At 44.3% G+C, this 24106-nt stretch overlaps 1 protein-coding gene across 3 annotated transcripts in view; it reads left to right on the top strand.

Annotated features, from left to right (window-relative positions):
- The window catches only part of C9 (complement C9), a 222970-nt gene that overhangs the window by 11561 nt on the left and 187303 nt on the right, over window positions 1–24106 (top strand). For all 3 annotated transcript variants that reach the window (XR_016220048.1, XM_089312520.1, NM_001082346.1), the window contains 4 exon segments: window positions 3201–3306; window positions 3947–4094; window positions 4333–4480; window positions 16321–16459. Coding sequence is in view for 2 of the 3 variants with exons in the window: in XM_089312520.1 (XP_089168646.1) it covers window positions 3201–3306; window positions 3947–4094; window positions 4333–4480; window positions 16321–16459 (541 nt within the window). In the remaining variant the exon portion in view is untranslated.

The raw sequence follows: 24106 nt of genomic DNA, 5'->3' as shown, positions 1-24106 counted from the left end.
AGGAGGTATGAATCAGTGGTGCAGCCAGGACATGAACCCAGTTACTCTGAAACTAGATGCAGGCATCCCAAGAGGCCTCTTAAAAAAAAAAAAAAAAGGCATCTTTACCAGTAGGCCAAACGGCCACCCCTGGGTACCATTTTTGAAAACAGTGGTACTAGCCGGCGCCAGGGCTCACTAGGCTAATCCTCCGCCTTGCGGTGCCGGCACACCGGGTTCTAGTCCCGGTCGGGGCACCGGATTCTGTCCTGGTTGCCCCTCTTCCAGGCCAGCTCTCTGCTGTGGCCAGGGAGTGCAGTGGAGGATGGCCCAAGTCCTTGGGCCCTGCACCCCATGGGAGACCAGGATAAGTACCTGGCTCCTGCCATCGGATCAGTGCGGTACGCCGGCCGCAGCGCGCTGGCCACGGCGGCCATTGGAGGGTGCACCAACGGCAAAGGAAGACCTTTCCCTCTGTCTCTCTCTCACTGTCCACTCTGCCTGTCAAAAAAAAAAAAAAAAAAAACAGTGGTACTGGCAGCTCATCACCAGAAAACCTGATTTAATAGGTATGGTTTGGGGAAGTCACGATTTTAGGGTTCCTATCTTTGATATCTGAGGGTTATAATATGCAATCAGTATTGAGACCCACTGCTGTAGGGCATAAAGATGGGTCTGTCTTTGCCTCATGATGAGGCCTGTCAGTAGCAGTTGAGGCTATAGCTTTATAGAAATGTTCTAGCAGAGGCTGTGTCAGTCATGTAGTTGCATGTGAGCTGCAATACCCAGACTTCCAGGACAACAGGATCTTCTAGGACTACTGGCAGCCTGAGTAACACATTGGAAGCTGCACTTTAAGAAGCCAGAGCTTCTCAGGCCTCCTGGTACTCTAGATTGTGTATGCAAGGCTCAGGTTGAGAAAAGTGTTCTCTCCGGCCATGACATCTGCCTAAGTGACAAGCAAGTCTGGCAAAGACACCAGGGAGAGTTTCAGCAAGAGATCATCGTATCCAAAGACAGGCCCAGCCCTGTCCAAGGACAAGGGACCAAGCACTTCATTCCTCTTCTATCTCTTGGTTAATAACTTACTCAAAAAACTTCCCAAGCTCCTCCTTTGTTCCATGCTCTTTAGAAAAAAGATTTCATTTTGTTTATTTGAAAGGCAGAGTTATGGCAGGGGGGGGGGAGAGGGAGAGAGAGAGAGAGCTTACATCTACTGGTTCACTCCCCAAATGGCTGCAACCCTGGGGGCTGGGCCAGGTTGAAGCCAGGATCCTGGAACACCATCTGAGTATCCCACATGGGTAAGGGGCCCAAGCACTTGAACCAACTTCCACTGCTTTCCCAGGTACATTACCAGGAAACTGGATTGGAAGTAGAGCAACCAGGATGGGAATTGGTGCCTGATGGGATGCCGGCATTGCAGGTGGTTGTTCTATCTATTATGCCCCAACACAAGCCCCTGTACCAGGCTCTTTATGTGCAAGCAGAATAAGACAATGCAGAATGTCCCCAAACTCACCAGTGTATTATCTAGAATGTAAACTCCATTCGTTTGGGGATCATGTTTTTGTTTTGTTGTTTCGAATGCCACTGTATCTCCAATACTTAGCAAATAATATCTAATAATAAATACTTGATTGATGGGTGAGTGAATAAATTAATTGAACTACATAATTGCAAAGGTGTTTGTGACATACAGGACAAGATGCTATAATAGTATGTATACTGAAGACTAATTAAGGAGGATAGAGAACTAAAATGTGTCCAGGAGATCAGTTTGGTGAACAGGATAGTACAGTGAAAGACCTGAAGCCGTGAGAAGAAATGGCTGTCTAGGTTGGAGAAAAATAAAGTTGGGAAAATTCAAAAGCACGGAGTTGATGTAGAGCTCTTGAGGCCACGTGCATTAGTTCCCTTTTGCAGCTGCAACAGATGCTCACAAACTGGGTGACTTCAAACACAGGGTTATGATCTCAGAGTTCTGGAACCCGAAATCTAAAACGGGTCTCACTGTGCTAACACCCACGTGCCCTCTGCTATAGGGACTTGCATTGCTCGGCTTACTGCCCCTTCCCTGCATCCACATGCTCTCAATGGCTTCTATCCTCACCTCTCAGTTTAATCACAGACTCGAGCACATTGTTTTTACAAATGGAAAGTAGCTAGCAGTGAGCGAGGGCTTAAAATAGAAGGGACATGCCATAGATAAATGTCTCTGGAGGAGCTGGGATCTAGAGCTTTGGTGCAGGGTTGGCCTTGCCCAATCGTCCCTCCAGTCTAAGAGGCTTCACTACACAAGGACAGGCGTCAGGTCGGGGGAGCAGAGGCAGGAAGTGCATGGGATTCTTGTTTGGTGGCTCGTTTTTGGATTTTGTCTTTTTCTGTATCCATGGAAGAAGGAGAACTTGAGAAAAGCACTGCTGAACATTGGATCTGGAGGTGGAAGGGGAAGCTGTGAGTGCCAACATGTATGATGCTGAAACTTAGAAAGTTCAGGAATGAGTTCCAAGGTGGAGTGTGAAGTGGTAAAGCACCCAGTTTAGCGCAGACAGGGAAACCCTGATTAATGAGGTGCCTGCTGCAGGCCTGGCTACCTCAGCTGCCTTAAATTCCCAAGAGAACAGGGCAACTCAAGCTTTATAGACTCTCACGGGGCAGGTATGGTGCAAAGAAAGGGAAAAAGGTTTCTAGCCTTAATGAGTTGATAGTGTGGTTGGGAATACAAGCTTAACCATGTAAATCACCTGTCAGGATTTCTTGCCAGCTTTCCTCATTACTACTGTTGTTAAGTTGAAAGCCGTATTAAAATACAGTACAGATTTAAAAGATGAATTGAAAATACAAAACAGCATGTGATCAAGTGTCAGATGAGAGATATAGAAAAAGGGTAAGTAGTATAACTTGGAAGGGAGAGAAGTTGTAAATGAATTAAATTGTTTTGTGGAGGCATCTTAAAAACAGGCACACATCATGCTCATTATAAATCAGTGTGTTCCATTACCTTAGCTGCGACCAGGAGCCAGTGGTTATTACGAATTCACGTGTTCCATTACCTTAGCTGCGACCAGGAGCCAGTGGTTATTATGAGTTGCTGTGTTCTATTACCTTAGCTGACCAGAAGCCAATGATTATTACAAATTGGTATGTTCTATTACCTTAGCTGTGACCAGGAGCCAGTGGTTATTATAAAATTCGTGTGTTCCTTTCTATTACCTTAGCTATGTCCACGAGCCAATACAAAGGAGTGACCCTCTGCAGCCCATAGACTGCAGGATGAGCCCATGGAGTGAATGGTCGCACTGTGATCCTTGTCTCAGGCAAATGGTAAGCCGCCTTCTCCATTCCCCCTGCCCTTCCCAAATGAAAACTCTTGCTGGCATCTCCGGGGAAGTCACTGTGAGACCAGGCGCTCCTGTGATTGAACTCCAAGCCCAGAAAGAGAAACAGCTAAATGGAGGGGACTAACCTCGCCAGGAAATGTGAATGTTGACGATACATCAAAAGCATATCAAATCACAGGGCTGAGGAACGGCCCATCTGCAAGCTGTATAAAGTTCCCCAAACCATTTGGACTAGCCCTTCCAAGACAACCACAGGTAGGACTAGCGGCCATTGGAGGGTGAACCAATGGCAAAGGAAGACCTTTCTCTCTGTCTCTCTCTCTCACTGTTCACTCTGCCTGTCAAAAAATAAAATAAATAAATAAATAAATAAAGCTATGGCAGACTGATTTTTAACTTGATAAATTTGTGCGGCCCACAAATGAGTTATGAATATGCAGGTGGTCCTTGGCAGAAAAAAGTTTCCTCACCCCTTGGAGACTGCAAAACCCAGAATGTGCAGTGTTACTTTAAGAAACACTGGTAACTTCTTCCACCGCTTCCGCCTTCAAGTCAATGACTCACTTGGGTTTGCAGGGCGGCTTTAGACCATAATGCTAATCTCTCCAGCTGGTTTTGCACAGTTTCGTTCAAGGAGCATCGAAGTCTTTGGACAATTTCATGGGAAAAGTTGTGTGGATGCTCTGGGCGACAGGCGAGCGTGTATACCTACGGAGGCATGCGAAGACGCTGAGGAGGACTGTGAAAAAGACGAATTTCACTGTGGGACAGGTAATCCTTACACTCTGCTGCTGGCGGGTCTGTGTGAGAAGAAACAAACCTGCCTCTAGATCTCGTATTTCCATGTATGAAAGGGCCCCACCACGTGGCATCTCTGTACGCCCTACAAAGAGTTCAGAGAGGGCTGTCTGACATGTCACCTCTGGCATGGAAGTGTAGTTGGTAACCTCCAAAGGAGAGGGAGAAAGTTTGCCATTGGACGGAGTTTTGATTTTGGTTTTGATTGCAGGCAGGTGCATAAAGAGGCGACTGCTGTGTAATGGGGACAATGACTGCGGAGACTTTTCAGATGAGGATGACTGCGAAACAGAGCCCCGTCTTTCCTGTCGCAACCGCGAGGTCCAAGAGTCGGAGCTGGCACGGACAGCGGGCTACGGGTCTGTATTTCACCTGTATTTTTTCAGAAGAAGGGGAGCGATGATGATCTCCATCTCTCATTTTGCTAAGCAGTTGGAGGGCTTGTGATTAAGTTTGAGCTGGACTGTGAAGTGCCGAGCCGGTATTTGGGGATCATTTGGATAAACTGCCTGGCCCCGGATGGCTCCGTACTGTCAGGATGCTAGCTGACCGCTTCTCAGTCTATGTGGAGATAAAATATTTAATTGATGAACCTCTGAAAGAACGTAGCAGTGTTGACACAACATGCTAGCATTTGGAATTGAATTGCTGATGGTAGGTCTGGCAATTCGATTCAAATATTTGAATTACCAAGATGGCTGTCTTCCTTCCAGTGGAACGTCTAGGTCTACACCTGCTGAGGCAATGTCAGCATTCTGGAACTGACCCAGGAAGAGTGGGATCAGAGGTAGCAATCATCATGCCAGAGGGTCATGGGGTTGAGGTACTGGTTCTCATTATAGAGTTGCTGTGTCACTCATTTTCCATGTAAAACACAGGGGCTCTGACAGATGGATATAAATTTCAAGGAAAGTCTTGGAGTTTAGAAATCAGGGTTAGTGGTGTGTGTGTGTGTGTGTGTGAGAGAGAGAGAGAGAGAGAGAGAGAGCGTGAGAGCAAGCTAGAGAGAGAGAGAAATAGATTACATGGTATTTCAAAGAGAATTTTTTTTAATTTTTAAAACTTTTTATTAACATAAAGAGAACAGATTTCATGTATTTCATAGGTACAATTCTAAGATAACCATACTTCCCTCCCTCCTTTTTCCCTTCCTCAATTCCCCTCCTTCCTTCTTTTCATTTTTGTAAAATTTTTTACAGAAACATAATTTCAGTCTACTCTATTGCCATCATTTTAATTCACAACTAACCATAATATTCCTAATATTCAAAAGGTAGAGACACTAAAGTTGGAGAGGAAGAGAGAGAGAGGAAGAGAGAGAGAGGAAGAGAGAGAGAGAGAGTGCCCCCATCCACTGGGTCGCTCTTCAGATGCCTGCAGTAGCTGAGGCTGGTCAAGCTGATGAGCTGGTAACTTTGTCAAGGTCTCCCACGTGCATTGGGAGGGACCCAACTACTTGAACCTGACTAATCGCCTCCAGTGCACACCAGCAATAAGCTGGAGTTGGGGATGAAGCCAGGACTCGAACCCAAACACTCCAATATAAGATGCAGATGTCCCAAGTGGTGTCTTAGCTTCTACACAAGCACCCACATCCGCTGCCCTATTTTGAAGCTTCTCAATGATTACAAGATCAGACGATGGAAGCAGGGTTCTAGCAACAGACAATTTGAAAACAACTAGTTGAAGAAAATTACTAACAGTTTAATGATGCTATTTTCTTATTACATTTAGTCTTTTTTTTTAAACTTTTATTTAGTAGATATAAATTTCCAAAGTATAGCTTATGGATTACAATGGCTTTTTCCCCCCATTACTTCCCTCCCACCTGCACCCCTCCCATCTCCCGCTTCCTCTCCATTCCATGCACATCAAGATTCATTTTCAATTATCCTCATATACAGAAGATCAATTTAGTATATATTAAGTAAAGATTTCATCAGTTTGCCCCCACACAGAACACAAAGTGCCAAATACTGTTTGAGCACTAGTCATATCATTAATTCACATTGAACTACACATTAAGGACAGAGATCCTACATGGGGAGTAAGTGCACAGTGACTCCTGTTGTTGACTTAACAAATTGACACTCTTGTTTAAGGCGTCAGCAATCTCCCCAGGCTCTAGTAATGAGTTGCCAAGGCCATGTAAGAAATTACCATACTTCTGATATGCAGAGACCTGTGCTCCAGGAATTGGGAAAATTACAAAGAGCTAAGGTTCTGTTCTTTTCTGTTCCACGAAAGCATCCCAAGGATACTGCCATGAACTCATCAACAGCTGCTCTGAGCTGTTTTTGGTAAAGTCACCTCAGGTGGATTTATTGGAAAATTGTCTCCTTTCATGCAGCAATACATTGACAGAGATGGCTTATGGCTCTATGTTATACCTGTAATGTAATGTAGCTGGTTTTCCACACAGTCTTAGTGCCTTGTTTATAGTAGTTGCTCAATGAATACTTGAAAATTGGATAAATGCATGAACTCATTGATGAATGAAAACCAATACATAGGTGCTTTCTAAAACATTGGCAATCGCTATCAGGCAAGGCTGAAACCAGGCCCCTGGAAAGAAATTCATAGTCAAAATGCCATCCCCGAGACTGAGAACTGGGAGAGGAAAGAAGATGGGAGAGAGGGCAGTAAGGCTGATGGAGGGACTAAAGTAGTTGGTTCTCTTCCAGGGGTGATTTTACCCCAGGGTACATCTGGTGGTGCCCATTTTAGTTGTCACAACTTGGAAAGGGCAGAGGTAGGGAGTGTTACTGGCATCTAGGGAATAGGGGCCAGGGATGACAATAAACATCCTACAGTGCGCAGGACAGCCCAAAGCAGAGCATCAGTGGTGCTGAGGTCGAGAGATTTGGGTACCAGGCAGTTCCTCTGTATCAGATTTGGCAGGAACTGGAGATGTCTCCTCTCTCTGGGTTGGATGAAAACTTTCACATCTTCAATTGAAATAAGAAAAAAATGCCAGGAAAGCAAGAGTTGGACACGAGATAAAAAATTTCACGCATGCTTTGCTCGCTTCATAAAGTCTTGTCTAAGCAGCATTCCAGTTTACCCACAATGCCTTTGGCTCTTAGCCTAAAGATGGGAATCTTGAATCAAATGGTCGGTCTTGCATCCCAAGCTCAGCAAGGCCCCCTTAGGAAGTGGCAGCTAATGATATGGGGTTTGTCCAAAACCCTGTAACCAGATCACAACAAATATGAATGAATCAGTACTGGTTTTGCTGCTTTCCTCCAGGAAGCTGCATCCATGGTGAAAACCAATTACTGCTTCACTTTGCTTTGTTTGGGAGCCAAGAAAGTCGTCTTCCTAATCTAAACAAGACATCTAAGGCAGGGAATTACATATGTTATTTATTCTCACTCCATGCAAAGTTAAAGTGTGTCTTATAGGAAAAGAATACAGAAATTTTGGCCCACTTAGCTGAAAAACAGTCATTCAAATCTATTTGTTTCCTTTGTTCAAGGCAAAGACAAATTTGCTACGTAGCATTTGCCAGGGAGTTTCGCGATGAGGCATCCCAGCGAGCTGGCTAGGAATTTTTAAATACCTCCTGCTTTACTATGGTCAGGGTTTGTGTCGGGGAACACCACAGGCTGAGCCTTCCAGGCTAAGAGGGTGGGGCCACTGCGATGGGCGACGGTCAGCTGCTGGAGTACAAGTGAAGTGCCCTGATGCAATCAGTCCATCAACACTGTTTATGAAATTCCTCACTACTGTGAGTGCAGACCTGTGACACATGAAGTCTCACAAAACCTGCTGTTGTATGACAGATTTCATTTGCATAATGCTTGGACCTTTTCAAAATATTTTTGCACATTCCATCTCTATAGATTTTTATAATCTGTGGGATTCTTAGAGATAAACTGAGGGATTGCAGAGATAAACTGAGTGGGATAATGAGGGCCATGTGGCTAAGTAGTTCCTAGAAGAACTCAGACCCAAGTATCTGTGACTCATATAAAACTCTGTTTTTCCCACTATTCCACCTGACCCTCCTCTCAGACCCCCACCCTCACCACCACCCCCATTTCTCTCAATCACTACAAAGTCTGTAAGCCAACACCTTGACACCAAAGCAGAACTTACCCTAAAAATCAAACTTCTTAAGCAGCTGTTTATTACCCAAATGTTTGAATTAAGACTATACAAGAGTGGTATGTAATCAAATTAGTATTTAAGAAGAGATCGCAAAACAAATGCTTAGGTGTGGGGAGCAATCCGGACTGGACTAAGTTACTGAAATTGAGACTTATTCTATGCATCTGCTCTCCCACAACATGGCGTTGGGAGAGAAGTAAACAGCTTCCGCACAGCTGCCTCCAGTTCAACTAATAAACTGTGGGACTTGCTCCTGATTGGAGGAGAGCAGCGTACTCGGCGTGTGGGCAGCCGAGTTGGGATTGGCGGAGGAGGACTATAAAGGAGGAGAGAGACGGCATGCACCAGGAACATCTATGGGGAACATCTAAGGGAACCCGTGCAGCCCCCGAGAAAGCCGGCCGGCGGTGTGCCGCTCCCCTGCGGAAGTGGGGAATGTGGCCAGGGGGAACTGCCCTTCCACGGAGGTGGAAGGGATAGTAGCCAACCCGGGAAGAACCAGCAGCAAACCCGGGGAGGGCCGAGCAGACGAAAGAACAGCGCAGGGTCCTGTGTCGTTCCTCCACGAAGAGGGGGAGCGACATAATGGTGCCGTGACTCGGATATGAAGCCTAGGCAGGGTTTAGTGTCGTTCCTCCACGAAGAGGAGGAGCGACATAATGGTGCCGTGACTCGGATAGGAAACCCAGCTCGGATTAGGAAACTTAGGACGGATATGAAACTCAGGAGGGAAGAAACAGGAAGAAGTGGGAAATTACCGGAGAGAGAGACTAGCAAACAGCCTAGGGAAAAGCCGGACGATAAAGGTGCCGGAAGGAGCTATTGAAAGCCTAGGCATAGACTCGGATACGGACTACGGGGGGAAGCTGGGAGAAATCTCTAAGGTCGAAAGCGAAAGTGAAAGCTAGAACAAACAGACTCGGACGCGGACTGTGGGGAGAGGCCAGGAGAAATGAGGGAGGAATATCGTTGGAGGAAAGTTTGGGGAAACATACCGGGTAGAGAAAAATGTTAGGGAAATTGAAGCCGCGGGGGGCAGGCCAAGGCGGACACGAAAGCCACTTTGGGGTTCTCAAGTTAGCCCGGGAATAGGGGGCGAAAAGTTGAAACCAGAAGCTGAGACGTAAGCCAGATTGGGATCCGTCTGATTAGCCCGGGGAGCAAAGGACGGGAAGCCAAATCGTGGGGCGGAGACGTACGCTGGGTTGAATTCGCCAGGCTAGCCCGGGGAACTTAGATTGAATGCTAGTGGCGGACACGTAAGCTACGCTGTGTTACTCGCGGAAGCCGCCGCGTGCAGAGAGAGCACGGGGCGTGAGTAGATAGGGAACGGGGCTGGCGTAGGCCGTGGTTCAGACGTGAAAGGGTTAAGCGTGGAGACCGCGGAGCGCGCGAAGCCGAGCCGCGCAAAGCCGGGAAGCTGCGCAGATGAGAGAGGCGCGCGGGCTGAAGCGGCGCAGAGCCGGGAACCCGCCGGCGGGGCGAGGTGCCGGAAAGCCGCAGGGATAAGAGAAACAGAAGTTTAGAAGTAAAGTGAGAAAAATAGGAATGCTGGAAGATAGAAGTAAAATGGGAGAAATAGGAATACCCGGAGATAGAGAAATAGAGAAAAATAAGGCCTCCCCTCAACATGGCAACGAGAAAGTTTGGATTCGGTCTGCCTGATTAAGTGAGGCGATGAGCACGATGAGCACCTGCGGCGGCTAGCAGCTTATGCGCCGCAGGTCACCGAAAACAGGCACGAATTAACATCAGTAAGGCTTCCTCACAATGCAACAATTAGGAGGCTTGGATTCGGTCTGCCTGATTAAGGCGGTAAGCGCCAGCAAGCAGCTCGACCAGAGTATGAGCTGCAGGTCACCGAAGATAGGCACAAACCAACACTAATAAGTCTCCCCCACAATACGGCAATGAGAAGGCTTGGATTCGGTTTGCCTGATAGGTTTTGTAAACACCTGCAGGCAGTTCTAGCAGAGCAGAGCATGCGCTGCAGGGCACCGAACACAGGCACGCATCAGCGCCTAAAAACCTCCTCACAATGGCGAAGAGAGGACCCGGATTCGGTTTTCCTGATTGATAGGACTTGTAAGAGCCTGTGGCAACTCTAGCAAGTAGAGCAGAGTGTGTGCCGCGGGACACCGAAGACAGGCGCGTATCAACGCCAAAAAATAAAAAGAAAGGGGGATCTGTGGGGAGCAATCCGGACTGGACTAAGTTACTGAAATTGAGACTTATTCTATGCATCTGCTCTCCCACAACATGGCGTTGGGAGAGAAGTAAACAGCTTCCGCACAGCTGCCTCCAGTTCAACTAATAAACTGTGGGACTTGCTCCTGATTGGAGGAGAGCAGCGTACTCGGCGTGTGGGCAGCCGAGTTGGGATTGGCGGAGGAGGACTATAAAGGAGGAGAGAGACGGCATGCACCAGGAACATCTATGGGGAACATCTAAGGGAACCCGTGCAGCCCCCGAGAAAGCCGGCCGGCGGTGTGCCGCTCCCCTGCGGAAGTGGGGAATGTGGCCAGGGGGAACTGCCCTTCCACGGAGGTGGAAGGGATAGTAGCCAACCCGGGAAGAACCAGCAGCAAACCCGGGGAGGGCCGAGCAGACGAAAGAACAGCGCAGGGTCCTGTGTCGTTCCTCCACGAAGAGGGGGAGCGACACTTAGGTAATTTATGATATTCTTCAATGTTATTAACACAAAGTATAAGCTTCTTCCATTATTCTCACATGCAGCTCTGGACTGTATGTGAACTAGAGGCAGTAGGAGATAGCACCCTAACCACCCCCTCACAGCAACATGCTTTTTTTTTTTTTTTAAAGATTTATTTTATTTATTTGAAAGACAGAGTTAGAGAGGTAGACAGAGAGGTCTTCCATCCGCTGGTTCACTCCCTAGATGGCCGCAACGGCCAGAGCTGCACCAATCCAAAGCCAGGAGCCAGGAGCTTCTTCCAGGTCTCCCACATGCAGGGGCCCAAGTACAAGGCCATCCTGTACTGCTTTCCCAGGCTACAGCAGAGAGCTGGATTGGAAGAGGAGCAGCCGGGACTAGAACCAGCGCCCATATGGGATGCCAGCGCTTCAGGCCAGGGCTTTAACCCACTGCACCACAGCGCCAGCCCCAGCAGCATGCTTATAACCTGCTTCTACACAATTCGTCTGGAAAACCTCAAGTCCTCTCAGCTGTCCCACACGGTCAGATTGTTTTGTGTAGGAAAGTCAGAAGGACTTGTGATGACCAATTCATACTTTATCGCATCTGAAGGACTCACTCCTTGAAATCCTTAGGACAGAAGAATTCAGTTGTGTCAAGACTGTTTCAATCCAGCCTCTTCAGCTGTAGGCGTTTGAGATTCTCCAGAAGTGTTTAGGGAAGCCCTCCAATCCATCTCTCATTCTTTGAAAAAAATAAATAAATCCCAACCAGCTGTAGATGATTTGCAACATGTTAGGCTTACACTTTTTTTGTGATCTCAGCATCACGCCACTTCTGTGAAGGGAACTTTTCGGTTCACCTGGTAAATTGGAACTGCCTCTGGTTCTAGATGCAGGTGTGAAAGCAGGCATCTCCAAGTGCTGCCCAAGAACACTTGTTGTTTTCTTAATTTCCCAGGCGATGCCTTTGCATGGAAGTTTTCATGTTTCTTAAGAGAAAAAAAAAATTGGCTCATTCTAGACAAGACTGACCGTCTCTAGTGGAACCAAGTCAGAAGCTTTTGAAACATTTCTTTCCTAGCTGTGAGATCTTGCATCAGCTTCACTGTCACTTTCCAGGTAGACCCAGCCAACAGGCTAATTTGGTGCTTTGTGCAGCAATAACCTTGAAACTTAGGGTATACACACCATGGGTGTGCAAAAACTTTCCAGAGTGGTGACAGGTAAGCGTTAAGGTTTTCCTTTCTTATTAATTATTTAACAATAAATCATCCACTTCCATTTGTACATTTTTTTCATAAAATTGATGACAGATGTCTCAGGTACATTCAAGTTGTCAAGCCCTCTCCTCCTTGTTTTATTTATTTATTTAATTTATTTGAAAGGCAAAGTTAGAGGGAGATACAGAGGAAGAGATCTTCCATCTGCTGGTTCACTCCCCAAATACTGTAATGGTCAGGGCTGTGCCAGGTTGAATCCAGGATCTTCATCCAGGTCTCCCACATGGGGCCAGGAGCCAAGAGTTTCATTCAGGTTTTCCACATGGGTGTAGGGGCCCAAGGACTTGGGCCATCTTCCACAGCTTTTCTTGGTGCATTAAGCTGGATCGGATGTGGTACAGCTGGGACTCCAACCAGTGCCCATATGGGATGGCGGCATTGCAGGCTGTAGCTTAACCTGCTTTGCTGCAACATTAGCCCCCTTCCTTCTTAAATAATTTATTTGAAAGGCAAAGGGTGTGTGTATGTGTGTGTGTGAGAGAGAGAGAGGAAGGGAGGGAGAGAGGAAGGGAGGGATAGAGAGGGAGAGAGGGAGGGAGAGGGAGAGAGGGAGAGGAAGGGAGGGAGAGAGAGGAAAGGAGAGAGGAAGGGAGGAAGGTCTTCTATCTGCTCTTTTACTCCCCAAATACCTACAACAGCTAGGTCTGGGCCAGGCCAAAGCCAGGAATCAAACTCTGCCCTAGTCTCACACGTGGTTTGCAGGAGCCCAAGCACTTAAGCCATCTTCAGCTGCCTTCCCAGGTGTATTAGAAAAAAACATGGATGGGAAACAACAACTGGGACTAGAACTGACCCCCCAATATGTGTGCCAGTGTCACAAGTGGCAGCTTTACACAGTGCCAGCCCCCAGCCCTCTCCTTGACCCTATTTTTTTTTTTTACAATCATTTATCTCCCACTTTTGCAAATCAGAGTATACCCCTAACCATCCCACATTTTGCTATTGGGTAGGAAAACGAGGAAGCAACTCCAGATCTTGGTACTCAGCTGGACTCTAATGCCGTGGAAGCTACGTGGTCACTAATTTTTGTTACCAACAACATTGAAAAATGTTTTAATCTGCTGTCAGATAATGGACTATAAAAATTTTTGATGAAAGATTAGTATGTAATCTTTTTTGGTATGTAACTCAGAAGATCAAAGAATTGAGTGACATTGCTATAATAAAAGTCCTATTTTTATTTGCATAAAGTTTCTTAACATTTAAATCTGTAAAAGTCTGTAAAAATGGAAAGTATAAATGAAATTAATGTGGATACATATCTCTTCCTAGCACTAAGTAATACCCATGGATGGAAGTGATCTGATTTTAAAAAATATTTCATTAACTTGATTGTGATTGCTAAACCTAAGTAAAATTATATTGGCAATGATTCAAAAATTTTAATATATACCCATATTATTAGTAACAAAAATTTTTACACATAGGCCCTATGGTCAAAAGATACTTAATTTTTTAAAATCTCAATATATTTTTGGTATAGTAAAGTATGACAAAGGGACAGTAAAAACCTTACAAGCGTAAGCTACATCATGTTGTTAAATTCTATGGGAGAAACAAAAATTTTGAGACTATAAAGGAACACAAGGTTTGTAGGAAATCTGCATATTTTATGCAACTTCGCTGTGAAACTAAAGCTGTTATAAGAAATATGACTACTATAGTGACCCACCCTAACAATAGCATTTACATTCATTAGATTTTTTTAAAGTGGCCAAATAATTAAATTTTGAAATGTAGATATTTACAGCATGCAAGAAAAAATTATATCTCTGCAGCTATATAAAAATATTACGTGTCACACTCAAAAGGTACCAGAAGGTATCACTTGTCCAAATTCCCGTATGTGATATGCAAACAGACAATCTACAGCCCACTACTCCCAAAATATGCCATCCACATTTGCATCTCTTGCCCACACTTTTCCTCCTGTTCTTTTAGCACCCTTCAAAACCCAAATCCAATGTCACTTTTTCTGAAAGCCATAAAGCTATCCCACGGGGTGGTCTCCCTCTTGGAAATCTACATTACATAGCACTCACACGGACCCCTGACTTGGCACAAAGTGTATTCTTCCTTGGACTGTTTTTTTTTTTTTTTAAATTGGTAATTGTATGTCCAACTTCCTAACCTAAAAAATTCTCATGAAACAAAGACTGTATTTATAATGCTACTATTGTCCTCCTGCTATTACAAACAGTACACCATACTAAATACTGCAGTCACCTAAGAGTTAATCATCATTCTAAACAAAAATGTTTTATTCATTGAAAGTAAAGAGAGGATCTCTGTTCATGCAGACACACAGGAGTGGGGAGTTCACTACTGAATAAAGATGTAGTTGAGGCTTTGTTTAAGAAACAAACGTGGTCATTTATTTCCAGTTTTATATGTTCTGGAGGTGGAAGGTACAGCAAAATCTCCGTGACATAAAAATAAGTATTGCTCACAAGACCGGGCATCACTGGCACCTCCGCCTCAAGTGGCAATGGCAGTGGCCAGGGTGGCTCTGCTGCTCGCTGAGGTCCGGGGGTCCCCGGAAGGGTCAAGGGCTGCTCAGAGGAAGCCTGTCTCGAGGCAATGGCATAAATGCAGTGGAGCAAAAGGAAGTGTGGGAGGCCCTCTCCGGCGGGCTCAGAGCTGACCCAGTGTCACTCAGCAAGTCACAAGGCCCATCACGAAGGCCAGGAGGAAGGAGGTGTGCTTTGCAGTGATGAGACCCTGGCAAGGGTGGAGGTGCAAGGATGGGGGAAGAATTGGAATCAAAATTTCGATCATGGAGGACAAAATGTAAAGAAAGGAATCCAGCTCTGTAATGGGGCTGTTTCTTAGTGTTCTTCTTTTTTTTGTTTCTGACTCAATAGATGTAATTTTTGGTCTTGCATGCAAATTTTGGGACCATAGTGATTGCCATGAAAGCCATTTCTAGTGGGATAGGATGTGGGGGATGACAGTTAATGTTATCTCTGTCAGCCCTGAGAAAGATTGTCATTTTGTATCCATTCCTTGTCTTCTGTTGAAGTTGAATCATAACATTAATTTTATTTGTAGCTTCAAAGTTTACTTAAGATATACTCCTTACATGAAGATGCTGTTTTTAACTAACCCACTGCAATGGGATACTCTTCCAGCTGTTTTCCTTGCATTGGCAAAGGGTTTGCACTAGGTCATCCACACTCAAATGGCTCTTGCAGCCAACATCTGGATTTGCAGCCCAGACTTAGAGCTGTTAGAGGTAGGAATGTGGACCAGAACAATAGCTGAATTTGTTTTTGTGCCAAATAAGTTACAGATTTGAGGATCAAACCTCCATTCTTGCCTGACTGGATTGGGACCACTTAATTCAGATATCTCCTTGACAGTAAAGCTATGTTCCTCTGATAATAAACCTGTACTCCACAAAGACTTAATTACACCTAGTCCATATACTGTGTTTAAGCCCACAAATCAAACTTAACCATTTTAAAGTTAAACCAGATTCTTATGGATGAATTAAAGCTTGCCAAATAAAAACATTTTGCTGGGGGGTGGGAAACAAGGAAAATTTTTGAAAATGCCTTGCCAGGATGCTGAATTTTTGTGTTCCTCTTGGAAAATATACTAGGAATAACATAAGCCTGTAGGGAATGAGGTTATCGCCAAGCCATGAGACAATGCAGGAGAAACGGGTTAAGTTTAAAGAGAACAGGGAAAGACAAAAGAATCCCCCTGTTGATTCACATATGAAAAATTGCATGCATGCATTATACTGCCCCCCTGGGATGCTCTGTTCTCAAATAATTTAAATAGTTGGTATTACAGCATTGGCTCTCGGCTCACTAAAAGAAGTTAGGTAAGAGTTACAGCAGTGGCGTTAAGACTCCAGGAGCCAGATGGTCCCATGTGCCCTACTTACTGCATTTCTTTCATTGCTCACTAAACAGGGCCTTGGTTACCTAAAAGAGTTTATAAGGCCCTCCTAAGAAATGCTTTCTGCCAGAGACAGAGCCAAGTTGAACAGGCTCTTGCTTCTGTTCCTGATTATACTGCACATATATCAGGTGCTGGTGACACGACCCGAAGCTGTCTCACTTTGCCCAGCTACATAGGGCTGCCTGGCACTGGCTGTGCTGTTTCCACACGCCTGATGCTACTCTCTTCTTTCTCAGGATCAACATTTTAGGGATGGATCCCCTAGCCACACCTTTTGACAACGAGTACTACCACGGACTCTGTGACCGTGTTTGGGATGGGAACACTTTGACACACTATCGAAAACCCTGGAATGTGGCTGTTTTGGCCTATGAAGTAAGTCTTATCATTGTTCAGCTTTTGGATGAAAAGTCTCTTCAGTAAGTTTAATTATAAATACTGTGAAAAATCCAGGATAAGAAGAAGTTATTGTGAACATGAGACTTACTTAGAGAGGAGTTATATCGTGGGTCTCCTTAGAAATGTACAGAGTCATCATGAATTCTCAGTCATCTAGTGATGAAGATTTGGCAAGTGTCTAGACTCCATGGTAAAGTCATCTGAGGTTGTGAGAGAGCTACAGTTAAATTTGTACTGACTGAAGTAGTGAGGCACTACTCCTTACTACTAAGTTTGCTCTCTTCCATCCTGCTTTCCTTTCCTTCCCTCTTCTCTGTCACCTTTTTTTTTTCTAACATTCAAAGAAAATTCTAATTCTTATAAAACTATTTCTTAAAATTATTTTTCTTGGGCTGGTGCTGTGGCACAGCAAGTAAAGCTACCTACAAGGCTGACATCCCGTGTGAGTGCCAGTTTCTTTCTCTCCTGGCTGCTCCACTTAGGATCCAGCTCTGTGCTAATGACCTGGGAAAGGAGCAGAGGATGGCCCAAATGCTTAGGTCTCTGCCACTCACATGGGAGACCCAGAAGAAGGTTCTGGCTCCTGGCTTTAGCCTGGTCCAGTAATGGCTGTTGCAGCCATCTTGGGAGTGAACTAGTAGATGGAAGATCGCTTTCTGTCTCCCCTTCTCTAACTCCGACTTCCAAACAAATCTTTTTTAAAAAAGGAAAAAAATTATTTTATTCTGCATAGTGCCACCCCAGACTTGCTATCTTCTTTATATTTACCTGATTCTCAAGAACCCTCACAAATTGGATCCCTGCCCTACTCAAATATTAGCGTATATCACCTTTAGAGATGCCTTCTTTGGCAGAAGCAAGATATAATAAAGAGCAATAATAAGCTTACTCTGAATGAGAAGTTATGATATTTCTTGAAATGGTTTCATTCATGGTCTCCCGTGGGGTGTAGGGCCCAAGCACTTGGGCCATCCTCCACTGCACTCCCTGGCCACAGCAGAGAGCTGGCCTGGAAGAGGGGCAACCGGGACAGAATCCGGCGCCGCAAGGCAGAGGATTAGCCTAGTGAGCTGCAGCGCCGGCCCATAATGTTCTCTTGATTCCATTGTTACAAAGCTCTTCTTGTTAGTCTTACACACACACACACACACACACACACACACAATCTAAGGGTAATTACTATTACCTTTTTCTAAGCATTGCAACTGGAAGTGATCCTGTTTTCTGATGAATGCAAAAATCTTTCAAGTCTGGACCATTTGACAGGCTCTTTTTCACATGGGACCAAGGGCCATGTCTCTCAGACCAGCTTCTCACAGTCTGAGGGAGATATTTGCCCTTCTTGAGCACAAAATGTTGTGAGGGGAAGGTGACAATCTTTCTGAAGACTATTACTCAAGTCCAACTCTCTAAGTAGACTACACCACACATGGCGCCCTTGGCCCCTGGGGCTGGAACGCGGGTCATGGCTGTGCTGTTTTGACCTTGATTTGCATCCCACAGTTTTCCTGTCCTCAGCCCTGTGGCCAGCCCTTGGGTTCTCTGCCTGAGCGATGACTTGTGTGACAGTGATGAGGGCTGGGTGAGGTTGCCCAGCGCTGACCACTGTTTCCCCTCTTCACTTCCATGGAAACAGATGTTTTAGCATTTCCAGATGTTTTGGATTTGAGGAAGGGGATGTGTCCCTCACCCTGTATGTTACATACACCGTCACTGGGGTTTGGAGCAGCTTCCTATAATTGAGCACATCAAAACCTGTGTAGCAGAAGTAATGTGTGTTCACACAAAGTGGGACAAATGAAGACCATAAATGACTTTTATCAGTTCATGTGAGACCAATGCCTCCGGATGAGTTTTGGTATCAAACTTGTAAATAGGAAGATAGGAATTGTGTATTTAAAGATGTATTGCATTCTAACTGAGGAAGAAGGCCATTGGCATTGAGTAGGGGTCTGCAAAAATCCTCAAATCACCACCTCCATGCTGCCACTGCTTGTGATCCCCTTATCTGAATCTATTACTGTCTTGGAAAATAAGCACCCAAATGTAATATTCACACGTAGAAGAATATGAACTTAGGTGAGTGGAAATTTCTTTTTTTTTTTAAGGTGTTTTTTTTTTAATTTATTTGAAAGGCAGAGTTAGAGAGATCTGGAGAGACAGAGAGAGAGAGAGAGAGAGAGAGAGATTCCATCTGCTGGTTCAGTCCCCAAATGGCCTCAACATCCAGGCTGGGCTGTGCTGCTCTGAAGCAGGAATCAGGAGCTGCTTATTACAGGTCTCCTACGTGCGTGCAGGGGCCCAAGCACTGGGCCATCTTCTGCTACTTTCCCAGACACATTAGGAAGGAGTTGGATTGGAAGCAGAGCAGCCAGGACACCAACTGGGGCCCACATGGGATACCGGCATCACAGGCAGCAGCTTTACCTGTTACACCACACACCAGCCCCAGAAGTTTCTAAGTTAGCTTCTTTTTTTTTTTAAACTTTTATTTAGTAAATATAAATTTCCAAAGTATAGTTTATGGATTACAATGGCTTCCCCCCCCCATAACTTCCCTCCCACCTGCACCCCTCCCATCTCCCGTTCCCTCTCCCATTCCATGCACATCAAGATTCATTTTTGATTATCTTTATATACAGAAGATCAATTTAGTATATATTAAGTAAAGATTTCATCAGTTTGCCCCCACAAAGAACACAAAGTGCCAAATACTGTATGAGCACTAGTCATATCATTAATTCACATTGAACTACACATTACACATTAAGGACAGAGATCCTACATGGGGAGTAAGTGCACAGTGACTGCTGTTCTTGACTTAACAAATTGACACTCTTGTTTAAGGTGTCAGCAATCTCCCCAGGCTCTAGTCATGAGTTGCCAAGGCCATGGAAGCCCCCTGAGCTTGCAGACTTTGATCTTATTTCTACAAGGCCATAGTCAAAGTGGAAGTTCTCTCCTCCCTTCAGAGAAAGGTACCTCCTTCTTTGATGGCCCATTCTTTTTTTTTTTTTTTTTTTTTTTTTTGACAGGCAGAGTGGACAGTGAGAGAGAGAAACAGAGAGAAAGGTCTTCCTTTGCCGTTGGTTCACCCTCCAATGGCCGCCGCGGCTGGCGCGCTGCGGCCGGCGCACCGCGCTGATCCGATGGCAGGAGCCAGGAGCCAGGTGCTTCTTCTGGTCTCCCATGGGGTGCAGGGCCCAAGCACTTGGGCCATCCTCCACTGCACACCCTGGCCACAGCAGAGAGCTGGCCTGGAAGAGGGGCAACCGGGACAGAATCCGGCGCCCCAACCGGGATTAGAACCCGGTGTGCCGGCACCGCTAGGCGGAGGATTAGCCTAGTGAGCCACAGCGCCGGCCCGGCCCATTCTTTCCATTGGGTTTCCACTGGGGATCTCACTCTCAGAGATCTTTCAATTAGGTTTTGGTTTTTTTGTTTTTTTGTTTTGTGGTTGTTGTTGTTGTTGTTGTTTTTTGCCAGAGTGTCTTGGCTTTCCATGCCTAGAATACTCTCATGGGCTCTTCAGCTAGATCCAAATGCCTTAAGGGCTGATTCTGAGGCCAGAATGCTGTTTAGGACATCCGCCATTCTATGAGTCTGCTGTGTATCCCACTTCCCATGTTGGATCGTTCTCTCCCTTTTTGATTCTATCAGTTAGTATTAGCAGACACTAGTCTTGTTTGTGTGATCCCTTTGACTCTTAGACCTATCAGTGTAATCAATTGTGAACTGAAATTGATCACTTGGACTAGTGAGATGGCATTGGTACATGACACCTTGATGGGATTGTATTGGAATCTCCTGGCACATTTCTTTTTTTTTTAACTTTTATTTAATGAATATAAATTTCCAAAGTACAGCTTATGGATTACAATGGCTTCCCCCCCATAACGTCCCTCCCACCCGCAACCCTCCCCTTTCCCACTCCCTCTCCCCTTCCATTCACATCAAGATTCATTTTCAATTCTCTTTATATACAGAAGATCAATTTAGCGTACATTAAGTAAAGATTTCAACAGTTTGCTCCCACACAGGACTCAGGGGGCTTCCATAGTCCTGGCACATTTCTAACTCCACCATTTGGGGCAAGTCCGATTGAGCATGTCCCAAATTGTACATCTCCTCCCTCTCTTATTTCTACTCTTATATTTAACAGGGATCACTTTTCAGTTAAATTTAAACTCCTAAGAATAATTGTGTGTTAATTACAGAGTTCAACCAATAGTATTAACTAGAACAAAAAAATACTAAAAAGGATAAAGTATTAAATTGTACATCAACAATTAGGACAAGGGCCGATCAAGTCACTGTTTCTTAGTGTCCCTTTCACTTCAACATGTTTCCTTTTTTGTGCTTGGTTAGTTGTCACTGATCAGGGAGAACATATGATATTTGTCCCTTTGGGACTGGCTTAATTCACTCAGCATGATGTTTTCCTGATTCCATTTTGTTGCAAATGACCGGATTTCATTGTTTTTGACAGTTGTATAGTATTCTATAGAGCTTTTTTCAGAAGGGTTTCTTCTTCACTTTCTAGTACTCAATGGAATGAATCATCTACCCTCTCATATGTATACTACCTAAGTCAGGCATATTATACCTCTTTATTTAAAGCCCATTACCAATTGCAAACTCAATATATGTTAGGGTAGCTGCTCACAAATCTTTTTACATGAGTTAACTTTTTAAATCTTGTTTTGCTTATTGGCAATAACTTGTTGTCTTTTATTTTTTGAAGAATTCTACTGATTGTCTGCTACATGAGAAGAGGCCTAAATAATGACTTCTTACTCTGACACATTCAGACTACCTAAACTTAGTGTCTCATCTCAAATGAAATGTGGCTTTAGAGACACACTGCATGGGTTAGAATCCACTTCTGTCCTTCAGTAGCTGTGAGATGTTGGGCAAATTACTTACCATCATTTTGCCTGTTTCTCACCTGTAAAACAGAATTAGCAAAGTCTACTTGGTGAAGATAAATGAATCTTTTTCTTTTTTTTTTAAACATTATGTATTTGAAAGGCAGAGTTACAGAGAGACAGAGGCAGAGAGAGAAAGGTCTTATATCTGCTAGTTCACTCCCCAAATGGTCACAACAGCCAGAGTTGAGCCAATCTGAAGCCAGTAGCCAAGAGCTTCTTCTGGGTCTCCCACATGGGTGCAGGGGCCCAAGCACTTGGACCATCTTCTACTGCTTTCCCAGTCTATAGCAGAGAGTTGGATTGGAAGTGGACCAGCTGAGACTCGAACCAGCACCCATATGGGATGCCAGCACTGTAGGCAGTGGCTTTACCCTCTAGGCCACAGCCCTAGCCCCAATGAGTCTTAAAATATAGAACATAAAGTTACTCTCATGTAACAAGTCCTCAGTAAATATTTACTAGTATTCATTTTTAGAGTATAATTAGTAAAACACTTAACCAATGCTAGGTATAGAATTAGAGGTCACATAATATGGTAAAAATTCACTGACCAGTTTGTAAGTTAGAAATAATGACCCAAAACAAGCTAAAACCTGTAAATATGGGGGGGGTGGATGATGATTACATTTACAAATTAGATCTTTTTTACTTTTGCTGTTGAAAATAATAATTTACAAGCCTAAATTAGATCAGAATTTCATTATACTTAATCTTAAATCTCAGGGACCATGAAAATGTAAGATCTAGGCAATGCACAGAGTTTGCAAAATGTACCCAGATTGTAATCAGCCACCCCAAATCCTGCCAGAATCCTGGGTGACTTCCATATCTCTGTGGATTGCCACTGATCCGTTACCATGTAACTTCCTCTCCCACCCCACTGCAGCCACTTCCATGTCTAACGATGAATTTACCTGAACATAAATCTGAAAGTCCAGCGTTTAACCCTCTCACCCACCATCACGGTCTAATCGCTCATCTCGCCCTCAGCGTACACCCGTAACCTCTTCTTAGAACACATCCAGATCTCGGGATTTTGTGGCATGTACATTTCTCCTCATCACTGTTATCTTTATTCTTTCTTATTACCATCCTTCCACTAACTTTGAGGTTAGTTTGTCTTATTCTCGTTCCTGGAGATTAGTTGTTTGAGTTTTTTTTTTTTTTTTCATTCTAGATTGCAGGCATCTATCACTATAAACTTGCTTCTTAGAATTTCTTTTTGCTGCACTCATCCCATAAGTTTTAAAATGCTATGCTTCCATTTTATTTGTCTGAAGATATTTGAAGTTTTTCCTTCTAATTTCTTCTTTGATCCATTGCTTGTTCAGCAGCATGTTATTAAATTTCTATATGAATTTCTCCAACATTTCTCTTGTTCCTGATTTCTAGTTTCATACCCTCACGGTCAGAAAGGATACTTGATATTATTTCAGTCTTTTCAAATTCCTTGAGGCTTGTTTTGTGGCCTGACATGTAACTTACCCAGGAGAATATTCCACATGTACTTGAGAAGAATGTGCATTCTGTTGTTATTGGATAGAATGTTCTTATTGATCTGTTAGTCCATTTGGTCTAAAGTAGAGTACAACTCCATTGCCTCTTCACTGATTTTCTGCCTGGATAATCTGCCTTTTGTTGCAAGTGGACTATGTAGGTGCCCTATTATTATTGTAATTTTTCTCTCCCTTAGGGTCCATTAACAACTACTTTATACATTTATGTTTACAATTTATATTTGCAAATATTTACATTTATACTTATTATTTCTATTTATATTTACAAGTGTTATATCCTCTTGATGAGTTGACCCATTTATCATTATATGATGATCATCTTGTCTCTTTCTATGGTTTTTGACTTAAAGTCTGCTTAATCTGATGTAATTATAGCTGTTTCTGCTCTATTTTGGTTTCCATTTGTGTGAAATGTCTTTTTCCATCCCCTTAACCTTCTTCTTTTTTAAAAAAAAAATTATTTCTTTATTTGAAAGACAAGATACAGACAGACAGAGAGGGAGGGAGAAAAATCTTTCACACACTGGTTTACCCCTAAATGGCCACAATGGCCAAATCCAGGCCAGGCTAAAGCCAGGATCCAGGAGCTCATCTAAGTCTCCCATACTGGGGCAGAGGCCCAATTACTTGGGCTATGCTATGCTGCTTTCCCAAGTGCTTTAGCAGGGAGCTGGATTGGAAGTGGAGCAGCAGGGAATCGAACTGGTGTCCATAGGTAATGCTGGCGTCACAGGCAGCAGCTTAACCCCTGTACCACAACACCAACCCCAGCCCTTTACTTTCAATCTATGAGTCTCCTTAAAGGTGAAGTGACTTTGTTATAAGCAGCATACCTTTTTCTTATCCATTCAGCCATCCTATGTTATTTTGTCTGGGGAATTTATTTACATTTAAGGTAATTTCCTTATAGTTGGCTGTTGGTGCTTTATTTTATTCCTTTAGAGGTACCCTGTTTCACTGGTAATTATTGACCCTTGTGGCCAAGTATGTCTGCATAGTTGAAGAAGCAGGCACTTAATCCAGTCTTTATAGACTGCCTTCGGAAGGGAAAACCCTTTAACCATCCCATCCAGAGATTCTAGGAAAACCATCTCGAGTGGTTTGCAGGTGGTAGCTCACTGCTAGAATCCTTGGGTCAGCTGACCTAGGGTCTGACCCACTGGAGCAAACCTGGA

The sequence above is a fragment of the Oryctolagus cuniculus genome, chromosome 14, assembly GCF_051225735.1.
Source record: "Oryctolagus cuniculus isolate XC-2025 breed Fujian yellow rabbit chromosome 14, ASM5122573v1, whole genome shotgun sequence".
Taxonomy (NCBI): Eukaryota; Metazoa; Chordata; class Mammalia; order Lagomorpha; family Leporidae; genus Oryctolagus; species Oryctolagus cuniculus.
The sequence above is the reverse complement of the archived record's forward strand: the minus strand, read 5'-3'. Positions and strand labels throughout refer to the sequence as shown.